The sequence below is a fragment of the Rhinoderma darwinii genome, chromosome 12 (assembly GCF_050947455.1).
Source record: "Rhinoderma darwinii isolate aRhiDar2 chromosome 12, aRhiDar2.hap1, whole genome shotgun sequence".
NCBI classification, from domain to species: Eukaryota; Metazoa; Chordata; class Amphibia; order Anura; family Rhinodermatidae; genus Rhinoderma; species Rhinoderma darwinii.
In genome coordinates, this window is record NC_134698.1 from 69,812,405 (window position 1) to 69,834,004 (window position 21,600).

At 43.2% G+C, this 21,600-nt stretch overlaps 1 protein-coding gene across 2 annotated transcripts in view; it reads right to left on the reverse strand.

The window, feature by feature from the left end:
* Positions 1–8,389: 8,389 nt before the first annotated feature.
* The window catches only part of ADSS1 (adenylosuccinate synthase 1), a 33,567-nt gene continuing 20,356 nt past the window's right edge, over positions 8,390–21,600 (reverse strand). The window contains exons 6-13 of one of the 2 annotated variants that reach the window (XM_075843828.1): positions 21,387–21,494; positions 19,778–19,859; positions 19,423–19,549; positions 15,067–15,221; positions 11,319–11,443; positions 10,481–10,578; positions 9,497–9,646; positions 8,390–8,603 (exon numbers count right to left, since the gene is read on the reverse strand). In XM_075843828.1, coding sequence (XP_075699943.1) covers positions 8,551–8,603; positions 9,497–9,646; positions 10,481–10,578; positions 11,319–11,443; positions 15,067–15,221; positions 19,423–19,549; positions 19,778–19,859; positions 21,387–21,494 — 898 coding nt within the window. In that variant the 3' untranslated portion in view covers positions 8,390–8,550. The remainder of the gene's footprint in view (positions 8,604–9,496; positions 9,647–10,480; positions 10,579–11,318; positions 11,444–15,066; positions 15,222–19,422; positions 19,550–19,777; positions 19,860–21,386; positions 21,495–21,600) is intronic. The other variant, XM_075843829.1, reaches the window with a different exon arrangement.

The following is a 21,600-nucleotide window of genomic DNA, read 5'->3' on the forward strand; positions in this document are numbered from 1 at the left end:
GCAGTAATTCCAGCCATATTATGTTACCACCCAGCTTTTCCAAAAAACATAAACGTCTAAATAGAATTTCTAATAAATTGAAATAAATAAATTCTAATAATTTATTGCAATTTTACCAGTGTTTTTGGTGGCGGTTTTTTCTCTTGATTACTTTTGTAACATGTATATTTTTGAGCGTTTTTCAAATCCTAAAGGAAAGCCTGTGGACAAAAGCCAGAAACAAACGCCATACCTAATGCGTTCTGCGTGTTGAAAGAAGCGCCACTGACCCTAAAAACGAACCGAGATTCACACCAGCGTTCCAGTTTTTCTTGCGTTGCAGTTCCGTTTGGCATCCGTGTACGGCGCGCGTCTGTGGTTTTTACACGCGTATGTAATCCGTATGTCATGCGTTTTTTACGTCTACAAAAAAAAAGGTTTTGTTTTTTTCCGGATCATTTCTTTAGCAACTGGTGCGTGAATCACGGACAACACGTGGATGATGTCCGTGTGCCGCCCGTAGTTTTCATGCAACAATTGACTTCAATGGGCTGCGTGGTGCGCAAAAAACGCACAAAAATTGGACCTGCATTAAGTTTCATGCAGCGGACACACGCTACGTGGAAAACAATGCATGTCTGCGTAGCCCCTTTGAATTACATAGGTCCGTGTGACGGCCATTATTTTTTACATCTGTAACACGGACTTAAAATACGCTCGTGTGAATCAGGCCTAATAGCGTGGTACACCCCTCTTTCATAAACAGAGTCCCTAATAGGTTCTGTTGGGACCCTCACCACCTGCACAAAGATGCTCCTGACGAGGCGCTGTGCAGGCATCTTAGGCCGGGACTGCACAGCGACTATGGCCACGACACAGGTCCTACGACCACAGATTGCTGTATCGCTGCCTGCATCGCGGGTAATGAAAGTGAATGGGGTCACGTTGCAACCTACAAGTTGCCGCAACCGCAACACCGCAGTTGCAAGGACTTCAAACCCGCTGGACTTCTTGTGATGGTGATGTCAGGGTTGCGGCAACTTGCAGTTTGCAAAGTGACCCCATTCACTTTTATTAAATGCAATGCAGGCAGCGCGATACAGCAATTTTTAACCACGCCACGTGTGTCCTGGCTGAAATCGCCAAGTAGCCCCAGCCTAAGACGCCTGCACAGCTACATTCCCCACCCAGCACTGGTGTTGAGGTCCAAGATCCTAGCACCAACATTTTGGCCACTGCTGCCTATTGTATGGACACCACTAAATATGACCTTGAGGTCTAAGGGCTCATCCTTATGGCAAAGCCATGTGAACAGAGAATGCAGTGTACAGAGGTCATAGGGCTCCCTAGTATGGAGCTGCATGACCTCCGCGTGCTGCCGTACAGGCTCCGTTGCGTGCCATACGTGTGGAGATATTACGCTCTCTTTACCTATTGAATTTGATGGAGCACGCCACCATTTTTTTCTGTTGGGTTTGTATAGAAAAGTTCCATGAAGGATGCACAGAGCTGTAAGGGCATGTTCACACGTGGCAGAATTGCTGTTGATTTCCTCTGCGGACAGTCCGCAGTGGAATTCTCCAGCGGCCGTTTTTTATATTTGTTTCAATACATTTTTAGGCAAGTTAGTTCAGACATTGCGGAAAACTCCGCTGCGGACCATTGGATGCGGTGCAGAATTTTCCCTCCGCTGCGGACCATGCACTGTCTGTTGGTGAGAAGAAGCGGAATTTCACTGCGTATTTCAGCCTTTGCAATGCAAAAACTGAAATCTGTGGCAAGTCCGCTGTGTTTTCTGCAACGTCTGAATTACCTGTAAGCAAATGTTGGTGCAGATTCGTTTCGTAATTGCCCCAAATCTGCACCAACATTTGCAGCGGAAAAACTCTGCCACGTGTGAACATGCCCTAATACAGCCGTGTGCAAAGGCCCTAATATTGTAGCACCAAATTTTGTGGGCACTGTTGTATATTGTATGGGCACTGCTGTATATTGTGTGGGCGCTGCTGTATATTGTGTGGGCACTGCTGTATATTGTGTGGGCGCTGCTGTATATTGTGTGGGCACTGCTGTATATTGTGTGGGCGCTGTTGTATATTGTGTGGGCGCTGTTGTATATTGTGTAGGCACTGCTGTATATTGTGTGGGCGCTGCTGTATATTGTGTGGGCGCTGTTGTATATTGTGTGGGCGCTGTTGTATATTGTGTAGGCACTGCTGTATATTGTGTGGGCGCTGCTGTATATTGTGTGGGCGCTGCTGTATATTGTGTGGGCGCTGCTGTATATTGTGTGGGCGCTGCTGTATATTGTGTGGGCGCTGCTGTATATTGTGTGGGCGCTGCTGTGTATTGTGTGGGCGCTGCTGTATATTGTGTGGGCACTGCTGTATATTGTGTGGGCACTGCTGTATATTGTGTGGGCACTGCTGTATATTGTGTGGGCGCTGCTGTATATTGTGTGGGCGCTGCTGTATATTGTGTGGGCGCTGCTGTATATTGTGTGGGCGCTGCTGTATATTGTGTGGGCGCTGCTGTATATTGTGTGGGCACTGCTGTATATTGTGTGGGCGCTGCTGTATATTGTGTGGGCGCTGCTGTATATTGTGTGGGCACTGCTGTATATGAGAAGTCTTCAGTTACCAGATCTGTATTGTGTGGGCGCTGCTGTATATTGTGTGGGCACTGCTGTATATTGTGTGGGCACTGCTGTATATTGTGTGGGCACTGCTGTATATTGTGTGGGCACTGCTGTATATTGTGTGGGCACTGCTGTATATTGTGTGAGCGCTGCTGTATATTGTGTGGGCACTGCTGTATATTGTGTGGGCGCTGCTGTATATTGTGTGGGCGCTGCTGTATATTGTGTGGGCGCTGCTGTATATTGTGTGGGCGCTGCTGTATATTGTGTGGGCGCTGCTGTGTATTGTGTGGGCGCTGCTGTATATTGTGTGGGCGCTGCTGTGTATTGTGTGGGCGCTGCTGTATATTGTGTGGGCACTGCTGTATATTGTGTGGGCGCTGCTGTATATTGTGTGGGCGCTGCTGTATATTGTGTGGGCACTGCTGTATATGAGAAGTCTTCAGTTACCAGATCTGTATTGTGTGGGCGCTGCTGTATATTGTGTGGGCACTGCTGTATATTGTGTGGGCACTGCTGTATATTGTGTGGGCACTGCTGTATATTGTGTGGGCACTGCTGTATATTGTGTGGGCACTGCTGTATATTGTGTGGGCGCTGCTGTATATTGTGTGGGCACTGCTGTATATTGTGTGGGCGCTGCTGTATATTGTGTGGGCGCTGCTGTATATTGTGTGGGCGCTGCTGTATATTGTGTGGGCGCTGCTGTATATTGTGTGGGCGCTGCTGTGTATTGTGTGGGCGCTGCTGTATATTGTGTGGGCACTGCTGTATATTGTGTGGGCACTGCTGTATATTGTGTGGGCGCTGCTGTATATTGTGTGGGCGCTGCTGTATATTGTGTGGGCGCTGCTGTATATTGTGTGGGCACTGCTGTATATGAGAAGTCTTCAGTTACCAGATCTGTATTGTGTGGGCGCTGCTGTATATTGTGTGGGCACTGCTGTATATTGTGTGGGCACTGCTGTATATTGTGTGGGCACTGCTGTATATTGTGTGGGCACTGCTGTATATTGTGTGGGCGCTGCTGTATATTGTGTGGGCACTGCTGTATATTGTGTGGGCGCTGCTGTATATTGTGTGGGCGCTGCTGTATATTGTGTGGGCGCTGCTGTATATTGTGTGGGCGCTGCTGTATATTGTGTGGGCGCTGCTGTGTATTGTGTGGGCGCTGCTGTATATTGTGTGGGCGCTGCTGTGTATTGTGTGGGCGCTGCTGTATATTGTGTGGGCACTGCTGTATATTGTGTGGGCGCTGCTGTATATTGTGTGGGCGCTGCTGTATATTGTGTGGGCACTGCTGTATATGAGAAGTCTTCAGTTACCAGATCTGTATTGTGTGGGCGCTGCTGTATATTGTGTGGGCACTGCTGTATATTGTGTGGGCACTGCTGTATATTGTGTGGGCACTGCTGTATATTGTGTGGGCACTGCTGTATATTGTGTGGGCACTGCTGTATATTGTGTGGGCGCTGCTGTATATTGTGTGGGCGCTGCTGTATATTGTGTGGGCACTGCTGTATATTGTGTGGGCACTGCTGTATATTGTGTGGGCACTGCTGTATATTGTGTGGGCACTGCTGTATATTGTGTGGGCGCTGCTGTATATTGTGTGGGCGCTGCTGTATATTGTGTGGGCGCTGCTGTATATTGTGTGGGCGCTGCTGTATATTGTGTGGGCACTGCTGTATATTGTGTGGGCACTGCTGTATATTGTGTGGGCACTGCTGTATATTGTGTGGGCACTGCTGTATATTGTGTGGGCACTGCTGTATATTGTGTGAGCACTGCTGTATATTGTGTGGGCACTGCTGTATATTGTATGGGCACTGCTGTATATTGTGTGGGCGCTGTTGTATATGAGCAGTCTCAGTCCTTCAGTTACCAGATCTGTATTCTGTGGGCACTGCTGTGTGCTGGTCAGGCAATACTCTACATGGTCAGGCACAGTCATTGAGATTCAAGATCAAGGACCCCGTTTATTACAGTGTTGCCAATGTTACATTGCTGCTTCCGAAAGCTGCCACTACTAGAATCCAGCAGCTTGTTGTTGCCGTCCTTGTGGCCTTTTTGGCTGTAACCTGGTAACAGGGAACAACAAACTCTACGCAGAGGACATAGAGCGCTCTTACTATTTCCAGCAGCCCGGGCTTACAAGTAAGACTTTATCTCATACACATGTATTTATAACCTTTTTCTGATCTGCATCATGACCTTTATATTTCATCTTTGCGCTATCATCACCAATAGCAAACAAAGGCACATAAAAAAAACTGAAGGGCAGTCCACCTTAAAAATAATAATAATTAAGGTGGAAATTCTATCTATCTATCTGTCCGTCCATCCATCCGTCCGTCCATCCATCCATCCATCCATCCATCCATACATCCATCTATCTATCTTAGTATTCCAGCTTTTTTATTCTCCAATTATTGGTGTTTTTCAGATGCCGAACATGGATATAGAGAAGAGCATATTACAGAAACAAAATCATAAAACAGGGCAGTGGTGAGCGTTGTTATTTTACGGAGAATAAAAGTATTTACTAAAACAGGCATGTCAGGAGAGGTGACAGATCCTCTTTGGGCCAGGTTCCCACTGGTCGGATACGCTAGCATATCCGACCTGGAACCTGCAGTACATTCCGTCCGAAAAATCGCACCACATCGTGGTGCGGTTTTTCAGACAGAATTTCTGCTGCGGAAAGCAGCGCTTGAAATAAATAAATAAAATAAGCAATACTTGCACCCCCCCCCCCTTCTTCTCTGCGCATAGGCCGGCCTCCTACGATGACATTAAAGGCCATGTGAAGCTGCAGCCTGTGATTGGCTGCAGCGGACTAGCCGGACTGCAGAAAGAAGGAGGGCATTCTGGGTAAGTATGATTATTTTTATTGTCCATAGTTGCGATTTTTGCGGTGTAATCGCTGCAAATACGCTGCAAAAGTCGCAACACTTGGCTTTCTGTTGCAGGATTTGCATGCTCATTGAATTCAATTGGGAAAACCCACAACGGAAAATCAAATAAAACGTAGCATAAATTGACATGCTGCGTAAAATTCCACACCGCAGGTCAATTTATTAACGTTTACGCTGCGTTTTTTTTACTGCAGTGTGGGCGTGAGATTTTCTAAATCTCACCCACTTTGCTGCTACTGCAAATGCTGCGGAAATTCTGCAGCGTTTACGCTACGTGGGAACCCGGCCTCTAAGTGTGCTGTCAGCTTGGTGGTGCATAAGTTATTACATTAGGGAACAGGATCATAGATAATACACATGAACATATTGTAAGTGACTATATATATATATTTATTTGTTTGTTTTTTCTATTGTTTTCTGTTGCTGTTGTGTAAAGTATTGCAGGTAGGACTGTACGTTTCGATTCTCCACAAAAGTCCCCGGTCAAGCTTGCCGAAGTGACCCACCCCAAAAAACCTGATATTCCATTAGACGTGTATGGTAGACCAGAAACTCACCGCTGGAGAACGGCTTACGATGAGGCATATAACATGGACAACCAGGTTTGTTTCAGGTTTATTTATGATTTTATTTATAGTAATTCATTGGTGTGAAGAATTTTGATTTGTGTTTTTCCTCTTACAGGGCAGATGGAAGTAACAGGAGTCCAGTAAGTGTAAGAGAATTAAGTAACCACTGCAGTCTAGATATATTTGACATTCAGGAATCCGGGAAAGCTGAATGATGTCCCATTTGAGCCTAAACGAGCTCAATAATGTAAAATGCTTTCACATACACTACCGTTCAAAAGTTTTGGGTCACCCAGACAATTTTGTGTTTTCCATGAAAACTCACACTTTTATATTTATCAAATGAGTTGCAAAATGACTAGAAAATATAGTCAAGACAATGACAAGGTTAGAAATAATGATTTTTATTTGAAATAATAATTTTCTCCTTCAAACTTTGCTTTGGTCTTGGAATGCTCCATTTGCAGCAATTCCAGCATTGCAGACCTTTGGCATTCTAGCTGTTAATTTGCTGAGGTAATCGGGAGAAATTTCACCCCATGCTTCCAGAAGCCCCTCCCACAAGTTGGATTGGCTTGATGGGCACTTCTTGCGTACCATACGGTCAAGCTGCTCCCACAACAGCTCTATGGGGTTGAGATCTGGTGACTGCGCTGGCCACTCCATTACAGATAGAATACCAGCTGCCTGCTTCTTCCCTAAATAGTTCTTGCATCATTTGGAGGTGTGCTTTGGGTCATTGTCCTGTTGTAGGATGAAATTGGCTCCAATCAAGCGCTGTCCACAGGGTATGGCATGGCGTTGCAAAATGGAGTGATAGCCTTCCTTATTCAAAATCCCTTTTACATTGTACAAATCTCCCACTTTACCAGCACCAAAGCAACCCCAGACCATCACATTACCTCCACCATGCTTGACAGATGGCGTCAGGCACTCTTCCAGCATCTTTTCAGTTGTTCTGCGTCTCACAAATGTTCTTCTGTGTGATCCAAACACCTCAAACTTCGATTCGTCTGTCCATAACACTTTTTTCCAATCTTCCTCTGTCCAATGTCTGTGTGCTTTTGCCCATATTAATCTTTTTCTTTTATTAGCCAGTCTCAGATATGGCTTTTTCTTTGCCAGTCTGCCCTGAAGGTTAGCGTCCCGGAGTCGCCTCTTCACTGTAGACGTTGACACTGGCGTTTTGCGGGTACTATTTATTGAAGCTGCCAGTTGAAGACCTGTGAGGCGTCTATTTCTCAAACTAGAGACTCTAATGTACTTGTCTTGTTGCTCAGTTGTGCAGCGGGGCCTCCCACTTCTCTTTCTACTCTGGTTAGAGCCTGTGTGTGCTGTCCTCTGAAGGGAGTAGTACACACCATTGTAGGAAATCGTCAGTTTCTTGGCAATTTCTCGCATGGAATAGCCTTCATTTTTAAGAACAAGAATAGACTGTCGAGTTTCACATGAAAGCTCTCTTTTTCTAGCCATTTTGAGAGTTTAATCGAACCCACAAATGTAATGCTCCAGATTCTCAACTAGCTCAAAGGAAGGTCAGTTTTATAGCTCCTCTAAACAGCAAAACTGTTTACAGCGGTGCTAACATAATTGCACAAGGGTTTTCAAGTGTTTTCTAATCATCCATTAGCCATTAACACAGTTAGCAAACACAATGTACCATTAGAACACTGGAGTGATGGTTGCTGGAAATGGGCCTCCATACACCTATGTAGATATTGCATTAAAAACCAGACGTTTGCAGCTAGAATAGTCATTTAGCACATTAACAATGTATAGAGTGTATTTCTGATTAATTTAATGTTATCTTCATTGAAAAAAACTGTGCTTTTCTTGCAAAAATAAGGAAATTTCTAAGTGACCCTAAACTTTTGAACGGTAGTGTAACTATCTTGAGATAAGTATTTGCGACACATTTGGTGCATTAGAGTCTTGGAATACATCTGTTGATTACTATTTATCTTTTCAAAAAGGTCGGTAGAACTAATAGATACCTGATGCCCAGTTATTAGACCACAGTTATTAAGGCATAAGCATGTCATAGAGTGTGGGACATCGTTTTAATAGGCTCCTTGTAATACTACGTTTCCCCACCAGAGGCTGCTATATGGAAATGAATGGTAGCGTAAATCTTCCCCAGTGATCACAGCTGATCGCTGATGGTTCCAGCAGCCATACCTGCAGCAATCTGCTGATCACAAAGGGCGGCTTTATTTTATGGGGTTGTCCAGATAAGACACCCCTTTAATCCAGTTCTACTTTGCAAAATGAGCCCCCAAGACAACTTTATTGCAAACCGGTTTTATTTAGATAAGCGTAGGTTGTCACAAAGTGTGAATACATTCTCACAGCAGGTCCACAATACGCTGCAGTACACGCCATTCTCTATCGACGCTGACAATGTGTGGTGCTGGAATCGCTGATCGGGCATCTGACGTCCTGAACTCTAGAACAGCTCAATCATAGACTCTCTTGATTTTCCAACGCCGACCCATTTGACTGCAAGTAGAAAAAAAAGCACAAGTGACAACTCAGATGATTGCAAGAATAAAATGCATACTAAACTGGAGGCAGTATATACATTTGAATGGTTTATATATATATATATTACACATGGCCTAATGAGACTCCTGTAAATTCTAAGTATATTACAAGTTACTGATATGTTATGTCTCCGTATAAAAGAAAATAGTCGAAGGTTGAGTTAGAGGTGACGTCTAATATTCTCAATCATGAATAGTAGGGGTACATAATGCCTTATAATACACAACTGCACATAACACTGCTGCAGAACCTCTTTTTAAAAAGCATAACTGAGCTACCTGTCCACTATTTATTGAAATTAAATTCTCTCATCATTTTCAAAAGGTGTATTATGATGTTCTGCAGCATCTGGGGCACATAACTGTATAATATACATTGCAGCTGCTGAAGAACCTCTTTGTATAGAGAGAAGGAGAACTGCATGTCAGTCAATCAGTGGTTGGCACAGGAGAAGGAACTTCCTGTAAATAGGTTTTGTGACTGGTTCTGCCTGCTGGAAGAAATAAGCAGTGCCATGTAGCGCCGCTCATCTCCGTATAATCACCACAATGTCATGTTTGTATAAACATTATTTACAGACATGGCAATGGAAAATTTCCTGTGACCTGTATTATAATATAATAGAGCAGAGCATACTGTAAACATACGGTACAGTTCTTACATCGACGCACTGAATGGAAACAAGCTTTAGGAGGAAATATTCACATTCCCTATGGTTTCGGTTTGTTTCAGTTTGGTTTCCGTTCATGGGTTCCCCTGACAGAAAGGTCCGACAGAACCCATGAACGGAGCCCTGACGCAGATGTGAATGAAGCCTTAGAGGCATTTCCTCAGGATTGTATACATACCAGGCACTCCAATGTGGTTCTCCACAAATCTGATATAGTTCTGCGCCTTGGCAGGAAGGTCTTCCCATCTCCTGGCACCTGTGGTGTCACTCTTCCAGCCGGGCATCACTTCATATTCCACTTCTACCTTCTGTAAAATTTCTTGATTGGCTATGAAAGAGAATAATACGTAAATGTTCTAAATGTTGCAATGCATGGTTATATACATTTATATTTAGTTATGTGTTTGACTTTCCGGGTCCGCACCTCAATGGAGAAATGGCTCCACTGGTTGAATAGGAGCAGAGCAGAACTGCAATACCGCCGAATGGCTGCTATTCTTTGACAGGAGCCATATGCCCGGGGGGCAGCCAGAGTGCCGGATCGGTGAGGGATCGAACATATACTGATGACCTATTCGTTGGATAGGTCATCAGTTTTCAGAAAGTGGACAACCCCATTAAGTTTTTGGCCAGGCATCTAATGATAGATTCCCTGTAATGAATATAGCCCCAGCAGCAGTAGTAGTCTAGTAACATTAGCAGCGCTGCGAGGTTGCTAAAGTAAGAGCATATCCTGCTATTAACGCCTTATTCAGATGGCCGTGTACGGTCCACCATATACAGACCATATGCCAGTTGTATTTCCAGGACGGACCACAGTTCAGGGATTTGGGCTTCCAGCATCATTGTTATGTATGACGCTAGGAGTCCCTACCCCCCCCCCCCCCCCGTGGGAATACTGTACTGTATTGAAAACATGATGACAGTATGGGACAGTATTCCCGTGGGGATGCAGGGACACCTAACATCACTATGATGCTAGGAGCCCGGCTCCCTGAACTATGGTCAGTCCAGGAAATATGGCCGACACATGGTCCGTATTTCAAAGACCGAACATGGCTGTCTGAATAAGGCCTAAGGTGCATGTAACTTTAAATCTTGTTTTACAACCACCCATTAACACGGAAGACCAAATATATTAAGACAAATTAGATTTACAAACCTGGAAAGTATGGGATTCTCTTCCCATTAAGTCTGTACGCTACACCAACTTTAATCTCATCCAGAGAGTCTAAAATATCCAGTTTTGTAAGTGCCAAGCTGAAAAAAATAAAATATAATTATTAAAGGGAATCTCCATTTAAAGCCATCTTCTGACACGTGGCAGGTCTCCTTGAGCTTTCTTCTGGTAATTGGTGGAGACCTCAATTTACGAATCCCTCTGATGTCAGCATCTGAGCAGATCATTTACGGTGCAATTCTCTTGTAAAGCCTTGTTCACACAGTGCAGATTTGCTGCAGATTTTACATGCATTTTTTTTAAGCCAAAACCAGAATTGGATCCAGGAGAGCAAACCTATAAGGCCTTCCTTTATATATTTCTTCTGTTTAGGTTCCGTTTCTAGTTTTGGCTTAAATACATGCAGAATCTGCAGCGAATCTGCACTGTGTGAATAAGGTCTTAGTCCTGTAAGAGTTTTGTAAGAAAGTTATTTAGTGTATTTCAGCATATAGAGTCTAAAATACAATTTTTTTTTAACTCTAGGTAAAAGCAGGTCACTTTCACAATGGACACGTGGTATTCTATGAATTATAGTAAGAATGCTTCAAGACTGCTGCAAAGCAAGGACGTGCTTTACTGTGGACATAGAAATCGGCAGGAAATGTAATATAGAGACAACATCTGGCACACGCCAGAAACTCAATAAAATATAAATAACGGAAAAACTAATGGTGTCTACAATGCAATTGGATTCCTGTGGTCCTGTAGCTTATAATATTTGTACTGTCTATAGTATAGACACTCTGGATCTGTGTTTGGTTACTATAGATAGACTTACCCAGTGAAACCATTGATCATGTGGGCATATCTTAAAATGACCAGGTCTAACCAGCCACATCTCCTTTTCCGACCTGTGGTTACTCCCCATTCGTGACCCCGAGTCTGAAGGAGGTTACCAATTTCCTGAGATAAAAGTGAGGACAAGGTAAGTCATGGGTGCATGGGAGTACACCTGCATTCGGCATCTACAAGGAATATTACATGGAGGCTAAACACTCCTATTACCTTTGCATAAAGATGGTTCAGGGTTATAATCCTCATTGGTGCTAGATATAGAAACCAAGACTTCCGTGGTATAGGACATAGGGGTACAATCACATTGTTTGTGTATGAGGCTAGGTTGTGTAGGTTTTCCAACCAGATATATTTTTGAACATGCAATAAGATATTCCATTAATGTTGGATCTCTAGAATGAAGGGACGGTGGCGCTCTTCCAAGCATAGTGCCCTTTCAGCTCCCCTTGGCCGTGTCCGGCTTGACTTAGGACACAACATTGGTTCATTGATTGTAAATGACAAACCTTGTGTCTCAGCTAAGAGGAGCCTATTATAGACCCTATTACAGCATATCCATGTAATAGGGGGGGGGGTCTCCCCTCTATTAAAGAGGCTCTGTCACCAGATTTTGCAACCCCTACCTGCTATTGCAGCAGATCGGCGCTGCAATGTAGATTACAGTAACGTTTTTCTTTTTAAAAAACGAGCATTTTTGGCCAAGTTATGACCATTTTTGTATTTATGCAAATGAGGCTTGCAAAAGTCCAAGTGGGCGTGCTTAAAGTAAAAGTACAACTGGGCGTGTATTATGTGCGTACATCGGGGCGTTTTTACTACTTTTACTAGCTGGGCGTTCTCATGAGAAGTATCATCCACTTCTCTACACAACGCCCAGCTTCTGGCAGTGCACAGACACACAGCGTGTTCTCGAGAGATCACGCTGTGACGTCACTCACTTCCTGCCCCAGGTCCTGCATCGTGTCGGACGAGCGAGGACACATCGGCACCAGAGGCTACAGTTGATTCTGCAGCAGCATCTGCGTTAGCAGGTAAGTCGATGTAGCTACTTACCTGCAAACGCCGATGCTGCTGCAGAATCAAATGTAGCCTCTGGTGCCGATGTGTCCTCACTCGTCCGACACGATGCAGGACCTGGGGCAGGAAGTGAGTGACGTCACAGCGTGATCTCTCGAGAACACGGCTGTGTCTGCACTTCCAGAAGCTGGGCGTTGTGAAGAGAAGTGGATGATACTTCTCATCAGAACGCTCAGCTAGTAAAAGTAGTAAACACGCCCCGATGTACGCACATAATACACGCCCAGTTGGACTTTTACTTAAAACACACCCACTTGGACTTTTGCAAGCCTCATTTGCATAAATAAAAAAATGGTCATAACTTGGCCAAAAATGCTCGTTTTTTTAAAATAAAAACGTTACTCTTATCTACATTGCAGCGCCGATCTGCTGCAATACGAGATAGGAGTTGCAAAATCTGGTGACAGAGCCTCTTTAACCAGAGAGGAGAGCTGCTACAAAGAACGGCTCTCCCTCTGGATGAACTGGTTTATCTATTAAGTCTTTTTTACACGGGCCAATGATCGGGCAAACGAGCGTTTATACGAACACTTATTCCAGATCATTGCCCAGGGAAACGATCAGCCGATGAAAAGGCAAACGCTCGTTCATTGACTGATCTGCTCGCTTAGGGTCCTTTTACATGGTTCGATAAGGGCCGTGAAAACAAGTGCCGATCCACTAGACACCTCATTGATCGGCACTCGTTTGCTCCTTTAACAAAGAGCAATGATCGGTTATGTATGGGGATGGGCGATCGTTACTACAATTGTTTGTCCCTATACATTTCCACTATATCAGCAGCACATCCCCTGTTTACTCACAGAGATGTGCTGCCGACTAGCGACCATTTTATTAGCCGCTTAAACAAGCAGTACCTCCTATGAACGAGCATTTGCGCGTTCATCGACTGTTCGTTGCTCTGTTTACACATGGCAATGATCGAGAATGAGCGTTTGCCCAATCATTGGTGTAAAAGGGTTTTTCACTTACATATAAGGGCCTTTACGCAGCCAATAAAATGGTTGGTAGTAAGCAGTACATCTACCTGTGTAAACGGGAATGTGCTGCCAACATAATGGAAATGGGCAAACGATCATAGTAAAGGCCCTTTTACACCGGCCGGTGCAGCGAGTGGCGATCAACGAGACATCGTTGATCGGCGCTTGTTTGCTCCTGTCACAAGGAGCCATGTATGGGGACCAGAGGTCGTTACGCCGATCGCTCTTCCCCATACATTATGAGGGTATGTTCACACGTCCTATTTTCGTCCATTTTTCGGGCCGTAAACGTCCGAAAAATGGCCGAAAAATCGGAAGCAGAACGCCTCCAAACATCTGCCCATTAATTTCAATGGGAAAACGGCGTTCTGTTCCGACGAAGTGTTAAAAAACGGCCGCGAAAAAGAAGTGCAGGTCACTTCTTGGGACATTTTTGGAGCCGTTTTTCATTGACTCTATTGAAAAAAGCTCCAAAAACGTCCGTAAAAAAAGCAGCGAAAATTGCGAGTGGCCTAAAAAAGTCTGAAAATCAGGACCTGTTTTCCCTTGCAAACTGCTCCGTATTTTCAGAGGTTTTTAGTTTGTGAACATACCCTTATCATGCCGGCGGCGAGTCTCCCTGTTCACACCGAGAGATGCGCTGCCGACAACAATAATATTTTACTTTTTTAAAACGATACGATCAGCAGATGATTGAGCCTTTGCTCGTTCATCTGCTGATCGCTGCCCTGTTTATACAGGGAAATTATCTGCAACTAGCGTGCCATCTCGTCTGCCCGATAATCGCCCAGTGTAAAACCACCTTAAGGCTGGATTCACACGAACGTGTATTGCGTCCGTGCGGGCCGCGTGGTTTTCACGCGCCACGCACAGACCAATACAAGTCTATGGGGCAGTACAGACAGTCCGTGCTTTTTGCGCAGCGTTTGTCCGCTGCGCAAAAAGCGCGGCACGGTCAATATCTCGGCGTATTTTGCGCAACACGTACCCATTGAAGTCAATGGGTGTGTGAAAACCACGCAGGTCGCACGGAAGCACTTCCGTGCGAACTGCCTGTTTCGCGCACCTGCTGGCAAAAGGATGAATGTAAACAGAAAAGCACCACGTGCTTTTCTGTTTACAAACATCCGAATGGCGAAAAGCACGCAGCCGCGCTTCATATGATGCTGCCTCACGGAGCAGGTAAGTGGCTTTTGCGCAGGCAAAACGCAGCTTTTTTTGCGTGCGCAAAAACGCCACGCACGTCTGAATCAGCCCTAACAATCACTCGTTATAATCGATCACTGCTCCTGGTGAAAGGAGGAAATGAACGCCAATCAACGAGCTGTCTCGTTGATCGCGGCTCGTTTTTCGCGGCGCATATCGTTGTCCCATTGATTTCAATGCGTGCTGCGTGATTCAAAATTTCCTGGTGTTGCTTCAAGGAAAATTAACAATCACCAGCCGCTCCCCCTGGCTATAGCAGCTGCCGGGAACCCCCACTATCATCATTAAGGGCCTTTGCCATAGCTCCTACAAAACTGCTAATCCCAGGTGGGAGGGAGAGGGTGGCATGGACAGCTTTTATGCAGCTAATCCCAGGACAGGGTGGTTGGGTGGCATGCAGTCTCGGTGGATTATTTTCCCTAAATCTGGATATAGTTGCCGGTTTATTAGTGGTCTCGGTATACTCACATTTATTTGTTCTGTTGGGAAGGCTCCTATGCCCACTCTAGTGGTATACGCTTTGACCACACCATACACCTCCCCTATATTTTGGGGGGGGATTCCAAGTCCAGTGCAGACGCCTCCCACTGTACAATTTGATGATGTCACAAAAGGGTATGTACCTGCAGATAAGGGTTCAACAGCAAGTTTATAATAGTGAAGAACTTCAATAACAAAATATATATACATATAATATAGTTCAGAAGGTCAGGGGTCGTCAAGATGGGACCCTTTAAGGGTTTTTCGACTTTAAACAACTCCATTTATAATAATAATAATATCACATTTTATTTTCTAGTACGACATATGGAGGCAATGGGACGGGGGAGGGGGTGGGGGTTGAGCAGTGTCCAAGTGATACCCTAGAAAACGCTGGCCATGAGATTCTGCAGTGTCCTCTTCCTCCGGCCTGATCGGCTAGTCATTGCGCATCAGGAAAAGTAAAAATCTCCTTTAGGCCCCCTTTAGGCATGTATGTTGGCACCAAAATCCAAAAACTGCCACATGGTTCACACACGCAGTTGCAGTTTTTGGTGCACATTTTATTAATTGAATTCTATGGGTGTAAAACTGTCAAAACCGCACGCTAGAGCATACCGCAGTCCCGCAGCATAGATTGGACCCCACCATTTGCAACTTGATGGTCTATGCTAAGTATTCACAGATAATTCATTTAAAAGGCTAGGATCTAAAAAGTGCTTTGTTTGTAAGGCTGGGTTCACACTGTGCATTTTTGTTGCGTTTTTTTTTGTTTTGTTTGGTAGATAAACATCTATGTCTCTTAATGGGAGTTCATCCTCAAATACAAAAAAAATGCATGTTAAAAATGCAACAAAAACGCACAGTGTGAACCCAGACTCACTATAATTTCTGCACATTTGGTGTCTCTGAACAGCCGATTAAATTAATAAATGAATTAAACCCAATTAGCATTGTATGCATTGAATCAGCTACTACTGCGGCAATGAGTCTGTCTGAAGCCGGAAATTAATGAATAAAAGAATAAGATAATTACAGGCCTGATACTTTATAATATGTCCAGCCCACAAGCTAATTATAGTAGAGCAGCTTTCTAGTCATTAGGTAGATAAGTAGTTTAATCATCATTATATAATTTATTATGTTAGTCTACAATGTTATTATACTTGTTCTTTGTCACACACCATTGATCCTATAGCAAAAAGATCAGGATAAATCTTTCCATTATTTCTAGTCCCTGAAATTCCTTTCTAGAATAGCTATTTTTATCCGTGAGATAAAAACAATTGCAAAAATATGTGCAAAATGCAACAGAAAAAGTTGTGAAACTTTGTAAATGCATTGCATTACTTCTTCTGCACGGAGTATTCAAAGTTCTGCTGGTTGTTATTGGAAACAGTCAACAAACTTGTTGACAGACACACCCCTAACAGCTTATCTGAGCTCCTCTAAGGCTTCGTTCACATCTGCGTCAGGGCTCCGTTCTGGCTTCCGTTGGAGCTTTTAGTCAGAATGGAGCCCTGACTGAAACAAACGGAAACCATAGGTTTCCGGTTTCCATTTGCATCACCATCTATTTCAATGGTGACGGATCCAGTGCAAATGTTTCCCATGTGTCACCGTTGTGCAAGGGTTCAGTCGTTTTGACGGAATCAAACCGTAGTCGACTGCACTATTCATTCCATCAAAACGACGGAACCCTTACACAACGGTGACATACGGAAACCATTTGCACCGGATCCGTAACCATTGAAATAGATGGTGATGCAAACGGAATCTTATGGTTTCCATTTGTTTCAGTCATGGTTCCTTCATGGGTTCCCCTGATGGAAAATTCTGACGGAACCCATGAACGGAGCACTGACGCAGATGTGAACGAAACCTAAAATAGTGGGATAGTTTGTTTTTCTACATCAGATTATTGTAAATATAAACCACCCAACGTACAGAAAAAAAATGCATCACCAAGTTCTGTTAAAATTTAAATTTATTGCACGAATAACGAGTTTCAAGGTCGATCTGACCTTCAGGTAGCTAAAAATAATTACATCAAGTCTGTGTATTTAAACTAGGTATCCAACAATCGAGCGGAAACGGCCTAAAAATCACATACATAATCCATATATGACAATTTCATCTAAAATACAGACAATATTGTTCATATATTGAATGAATAATTATAAATACAAATGAATGTAAAATAGGCCGAATACATATGAAAGTAAAATATAAAAATCTGAATTAAACAGGAATGAAACGTTATGTTTCATTCCTGTTCTATAAAACACATTGTTCAAATATCATATAAATAGTGCTCAAATAACTCTTCTACATAGAAAATAGATAGACGGCAAAATAGCGTAAAAGATATAGAGTGTGGCTGGGAGAATTTGGTAATAACGGGTATTCTCAATCTTTTCATTGAGGACCTCAGGAAACAATGTGCATAATCTTAAGATCCAATAGGACTCGATTGATCAATATCCAATTTTGATTAGTAGTTTGATCGGAGACATGTTCTAAATGGTTAATCTATGGATGGTAAGAGGGATCTTTGTTATGTTCTAAAGTGTTTTGACACTTGGTGTAAATATGACACTTCCAGAATGCAAATCTCCAGAGCAAACTCTGTATACATTTTGCCAGCAAGAGATGCTGGGAGATTTCAGCTCTGAAGTCTACAGAATTGTGAATGCAGCTCTGGAGTATAACACAGGTTGTAATGCAGGATCTGTATAAATATAAGTAATACAATGTATTAAGTTACGCAACTTATATATATGATATCTGTATATGAACTGTTCAAAAATGTCAGGTTTAATCCAAACTAAAGTTTAGTAACAGGGGAAGGGGGGGGGGGGCCTCAAGGTTCATGGAAAAAGGTGTACAGGGGTACGTGGCAAAACCTGACACCATAATGGGGGGGCATTTAAGCTTTGCTATCGGGGCCCCTCACTTCTATGTACGCCACTGCCTCTGCAGAAACTTTATTTCTTCTCTTGTAGCTTACCCTTCAGGTGCCCATACACACCAGACGACATTCAGCCAAATCTGCCAATTTCATCTGGACCAGCCGACTATATGATGTGTATTGGGGTGTTTTCACTTTCCCTTGATGGCAGATGTCAGGGGAAAGAAGAATTGGGCATGTTGGATTTCAACATGCCCGATCTTTTGTTTCCGCAGGAGATAAGTGACTGTCAGGGGTGTCTGGCTGATTTCCCTCTCCCATTGAGTAGATATGCACGCTCGGTCGAGCAAGCCCTCGTTGCCGATAATTGCCCTGTGTAAACAGGGCAGCGATCTGCAGATGAACGAGCAAACGCTGGATCATCTGCTGATCGTATCGTTTTAAAAAAGTTAAATATTATCATTGTCGGCCACCCATCTCCCTGTATAAACAGGGAGCCGCGGTGCTGACATGATAATAATGTATGGGGGCGAGCGTTCGGAGTAACGACCACTCATCCCCATCCATAGCTCCGTGTGATAGGAGCAAACGAGCGCCGTTAACCGGCGCTCGCTGCACCGGCCAAAATTGGCCGGTGTAATAGGGCCTTAAGCATGCATGTTTATGGTGGAATCGGGAGGTTCTTAGTGCACATTTAGATCAAAATGTGTTTGCCCACCTGCCATGACAAGGCATCCTCCATAGGTGGGGACCTACTCTGCACATACACCCAGAACTGGGACTAAGCCTAGATATATATATCTGGGGATGGTAGGAACCAGCTGCCTCCATTTTTTGTTCTTGCACTCCTCCCATTCTACCCTGGGTGATTTTAATTAGTTTAATGCTGGTTCCTACCATCCCCAGATATATATGTAGGCTTAGTCCCAGTTCTGGGTGTATGTGCAGAGTAGGTCCCCACCTATGGAGGATGCCTTGTCGTGGCAGGTGGGCAAACACTTTTTGATCTAAATGTGCGCTAAGAACCTCCCTATTATAAGTAGATTTAGCCGTAATGCATATTTATTTATATTTATCAGTTTAGGTTACATTAGTGTTCGCAGTGTGCTGCCGCCATTTTTTGTCTGCTCTATCTATCTATCTATCTATCTATCTATCTATCTATCTATCTATCTATCTATCTATCTATCTATCTATCTATCTATCTATCTATCTATCTATCTATCTATCTATCTATCTATCCCATATCTATCTATCCCATATCTATCTATCCAATATCTATCTATCCCATATCTATCTATCTATCTATCTATCTATCTATCTATCTATCTATCTATCTATCTATCTATCTATCTATCTATCTATCTATCTATCTATCTATCTATCTATCTATCTATCTATCTATCTATCCATTTTGGATTTTGTTAACCAACCAAAGTCAATGTCAAGTAGTGCAGCATTAGCTCCTTCCACCAAAATCTTCTTTGTAGAGCCATGAAGAGCTTCAAACATGAAGTACACACCATCTCGAACCATTGGCCGTATTTTCTCAGCGTACATCTGCAACGTTAGAGAAGTTTATAAGTGATGAGTGATACTTGACTGTATACTATTTTGAAGTAAAGCTCCAGTTTGAAGAGTCACTTTATTATATTATAAAACTGTATTATGAGCCATCCCCTAATTATAATTGTATTATTGATTAGTGGATTGCGGGGAAATTCTCCCCCGATGCTCTGGAGGTGCTGTTTGCGGCCGCCTGTATCCTCACAGAGAGATAAACCTTACCTTCAATTTCTTGAGCTGCCCTTCTATATCTACCTCCAGATTCGGGAACATTGACTGATGCTGATGTGCCAGGTTTTTGAACCTACAAAATATAACATTGATTTTATGATTTCAGTATCACAAACTAATAACACGAGACACGTTGAAATATAAGAAAAATTATTCCCCAAATGCTTATGAGTTTATCGTCTCTCTATCCGCCTGTTCAGCCATGTTTTAGGTACATCTGCCCATATCTGCTCTGGAGAAGGCGGAGTGTCATTCAATATGGCTGCCGATTTTGCTCCCATAATTGTTAACGACCATGCTCTCTTATAATAATCCAGAACGCCTAGTTGTGCACCGATACATCTTTACTCTCATACCATTGCATATCTAGGCACATTTACTACCCAGTGCTCTAGAAAGATTGATGACAACCCCTAGGGTAGCGATAATGGAAGTATATTGGTTGTCACCCAGCAGATCTATAATAAAGAATTTGTAATAAGTTCCAATTGAAGGACCGATATTCAGGGTAGCAGAAATTTCCGTTACATTATAGTCTTTCAGCTTCACCGAAACCTTTTTTTTTATTGGTGTTTTTTTGTCCCATCACTAAAAAATAATTTTCTGCTATTTCCCCTAATAATCCTGGAATCAATAGATGCCCCTTTCATATGCCAACCTATGTCTTCATGCTCTTTTGGGGCATGTTTAGTTATTAGAGGTTTTCCGTCTCTTGATGCTCTACCATTAGCTAGAGAGCTGTACAGCTGATATGAGGTTTACAGGACGCTGTCGGACACCAATAGAAGGGCTAAAATTTGTATGCAGGTCAGATAAGGATTCTTATCTGATGGATTTATTATGACCATTTACATATAGGGATTATATATCCATGGATAAGCAGCTGCTTATCTCCCTGTCGGTCATAGAGCGGACATGTATGTCCGACCAAGTTTAACGTTTTAATTGTCGGAGAAGATATCTTCAACTTTAAAGGAGTTGTCCACTTTAAACAACCCCTTTTCATACACTCTATTAGAGAATGTTGAATCAATGGAGAGGGTCTCCTGTTTAGGATCCTCATCTCTTGGCCAGAGTGGAGAGCAGATATAAAGAACATCTCTCACTCTGGAGAACCTGTCCTGCATTACACAGACAACTTATTGATTTGAATGGAGACTATGTAATGCTTCATTTCTCCTGTGGTGGCGCTGCAGGGAAACTGAACACTTGCTGACAGGTTTCCCCACAGATTACAGCTGATCCTTGCTAATAAGTAAGGATTGTCCAAAGCGGAGAACCCTTTTATGATAGACCTTCATAAAGCATTCAAAAGTGTTGTTATGTATATGAAGGAGGGTCACTGACAATACTAATACTTTAGTAAGGGAAATTGTAAGAAGTGGGTAGAACTTATAGTGTGATTTTATGAAATACTGGTTAAAGGAGTTGTCAGAGATTAGGAAAAATGGGTCTGCTTTGGTCTATGGACTGTTTCTGGAGAAAAAAACGAAATAGACTTTTTTTTTTTAACTTATCTCGGGCTGCCCCTTTAAATCCTTGGCCTGCCCATTACTCTGGAAAAGGTAATAAAAAGATATAACAAGTCAATATACCAGACCTGGAAGAAAACTCATCAAAATCGGAAAGAAGGTCACAAACTCGAAGACCAGTGCGAGATGCTTTTGATGAGTATGTTGGTCCAATGCCTTTCTTCGTAGTGCCTATGCTACGACCCCAAAAAAAATGAGGGTTAAGAACAGATACCTCGCTAGACACAGAATTACATTTGTAATAAATTCTTCACATTTTTGGACCACTAAATAGGAATTTTG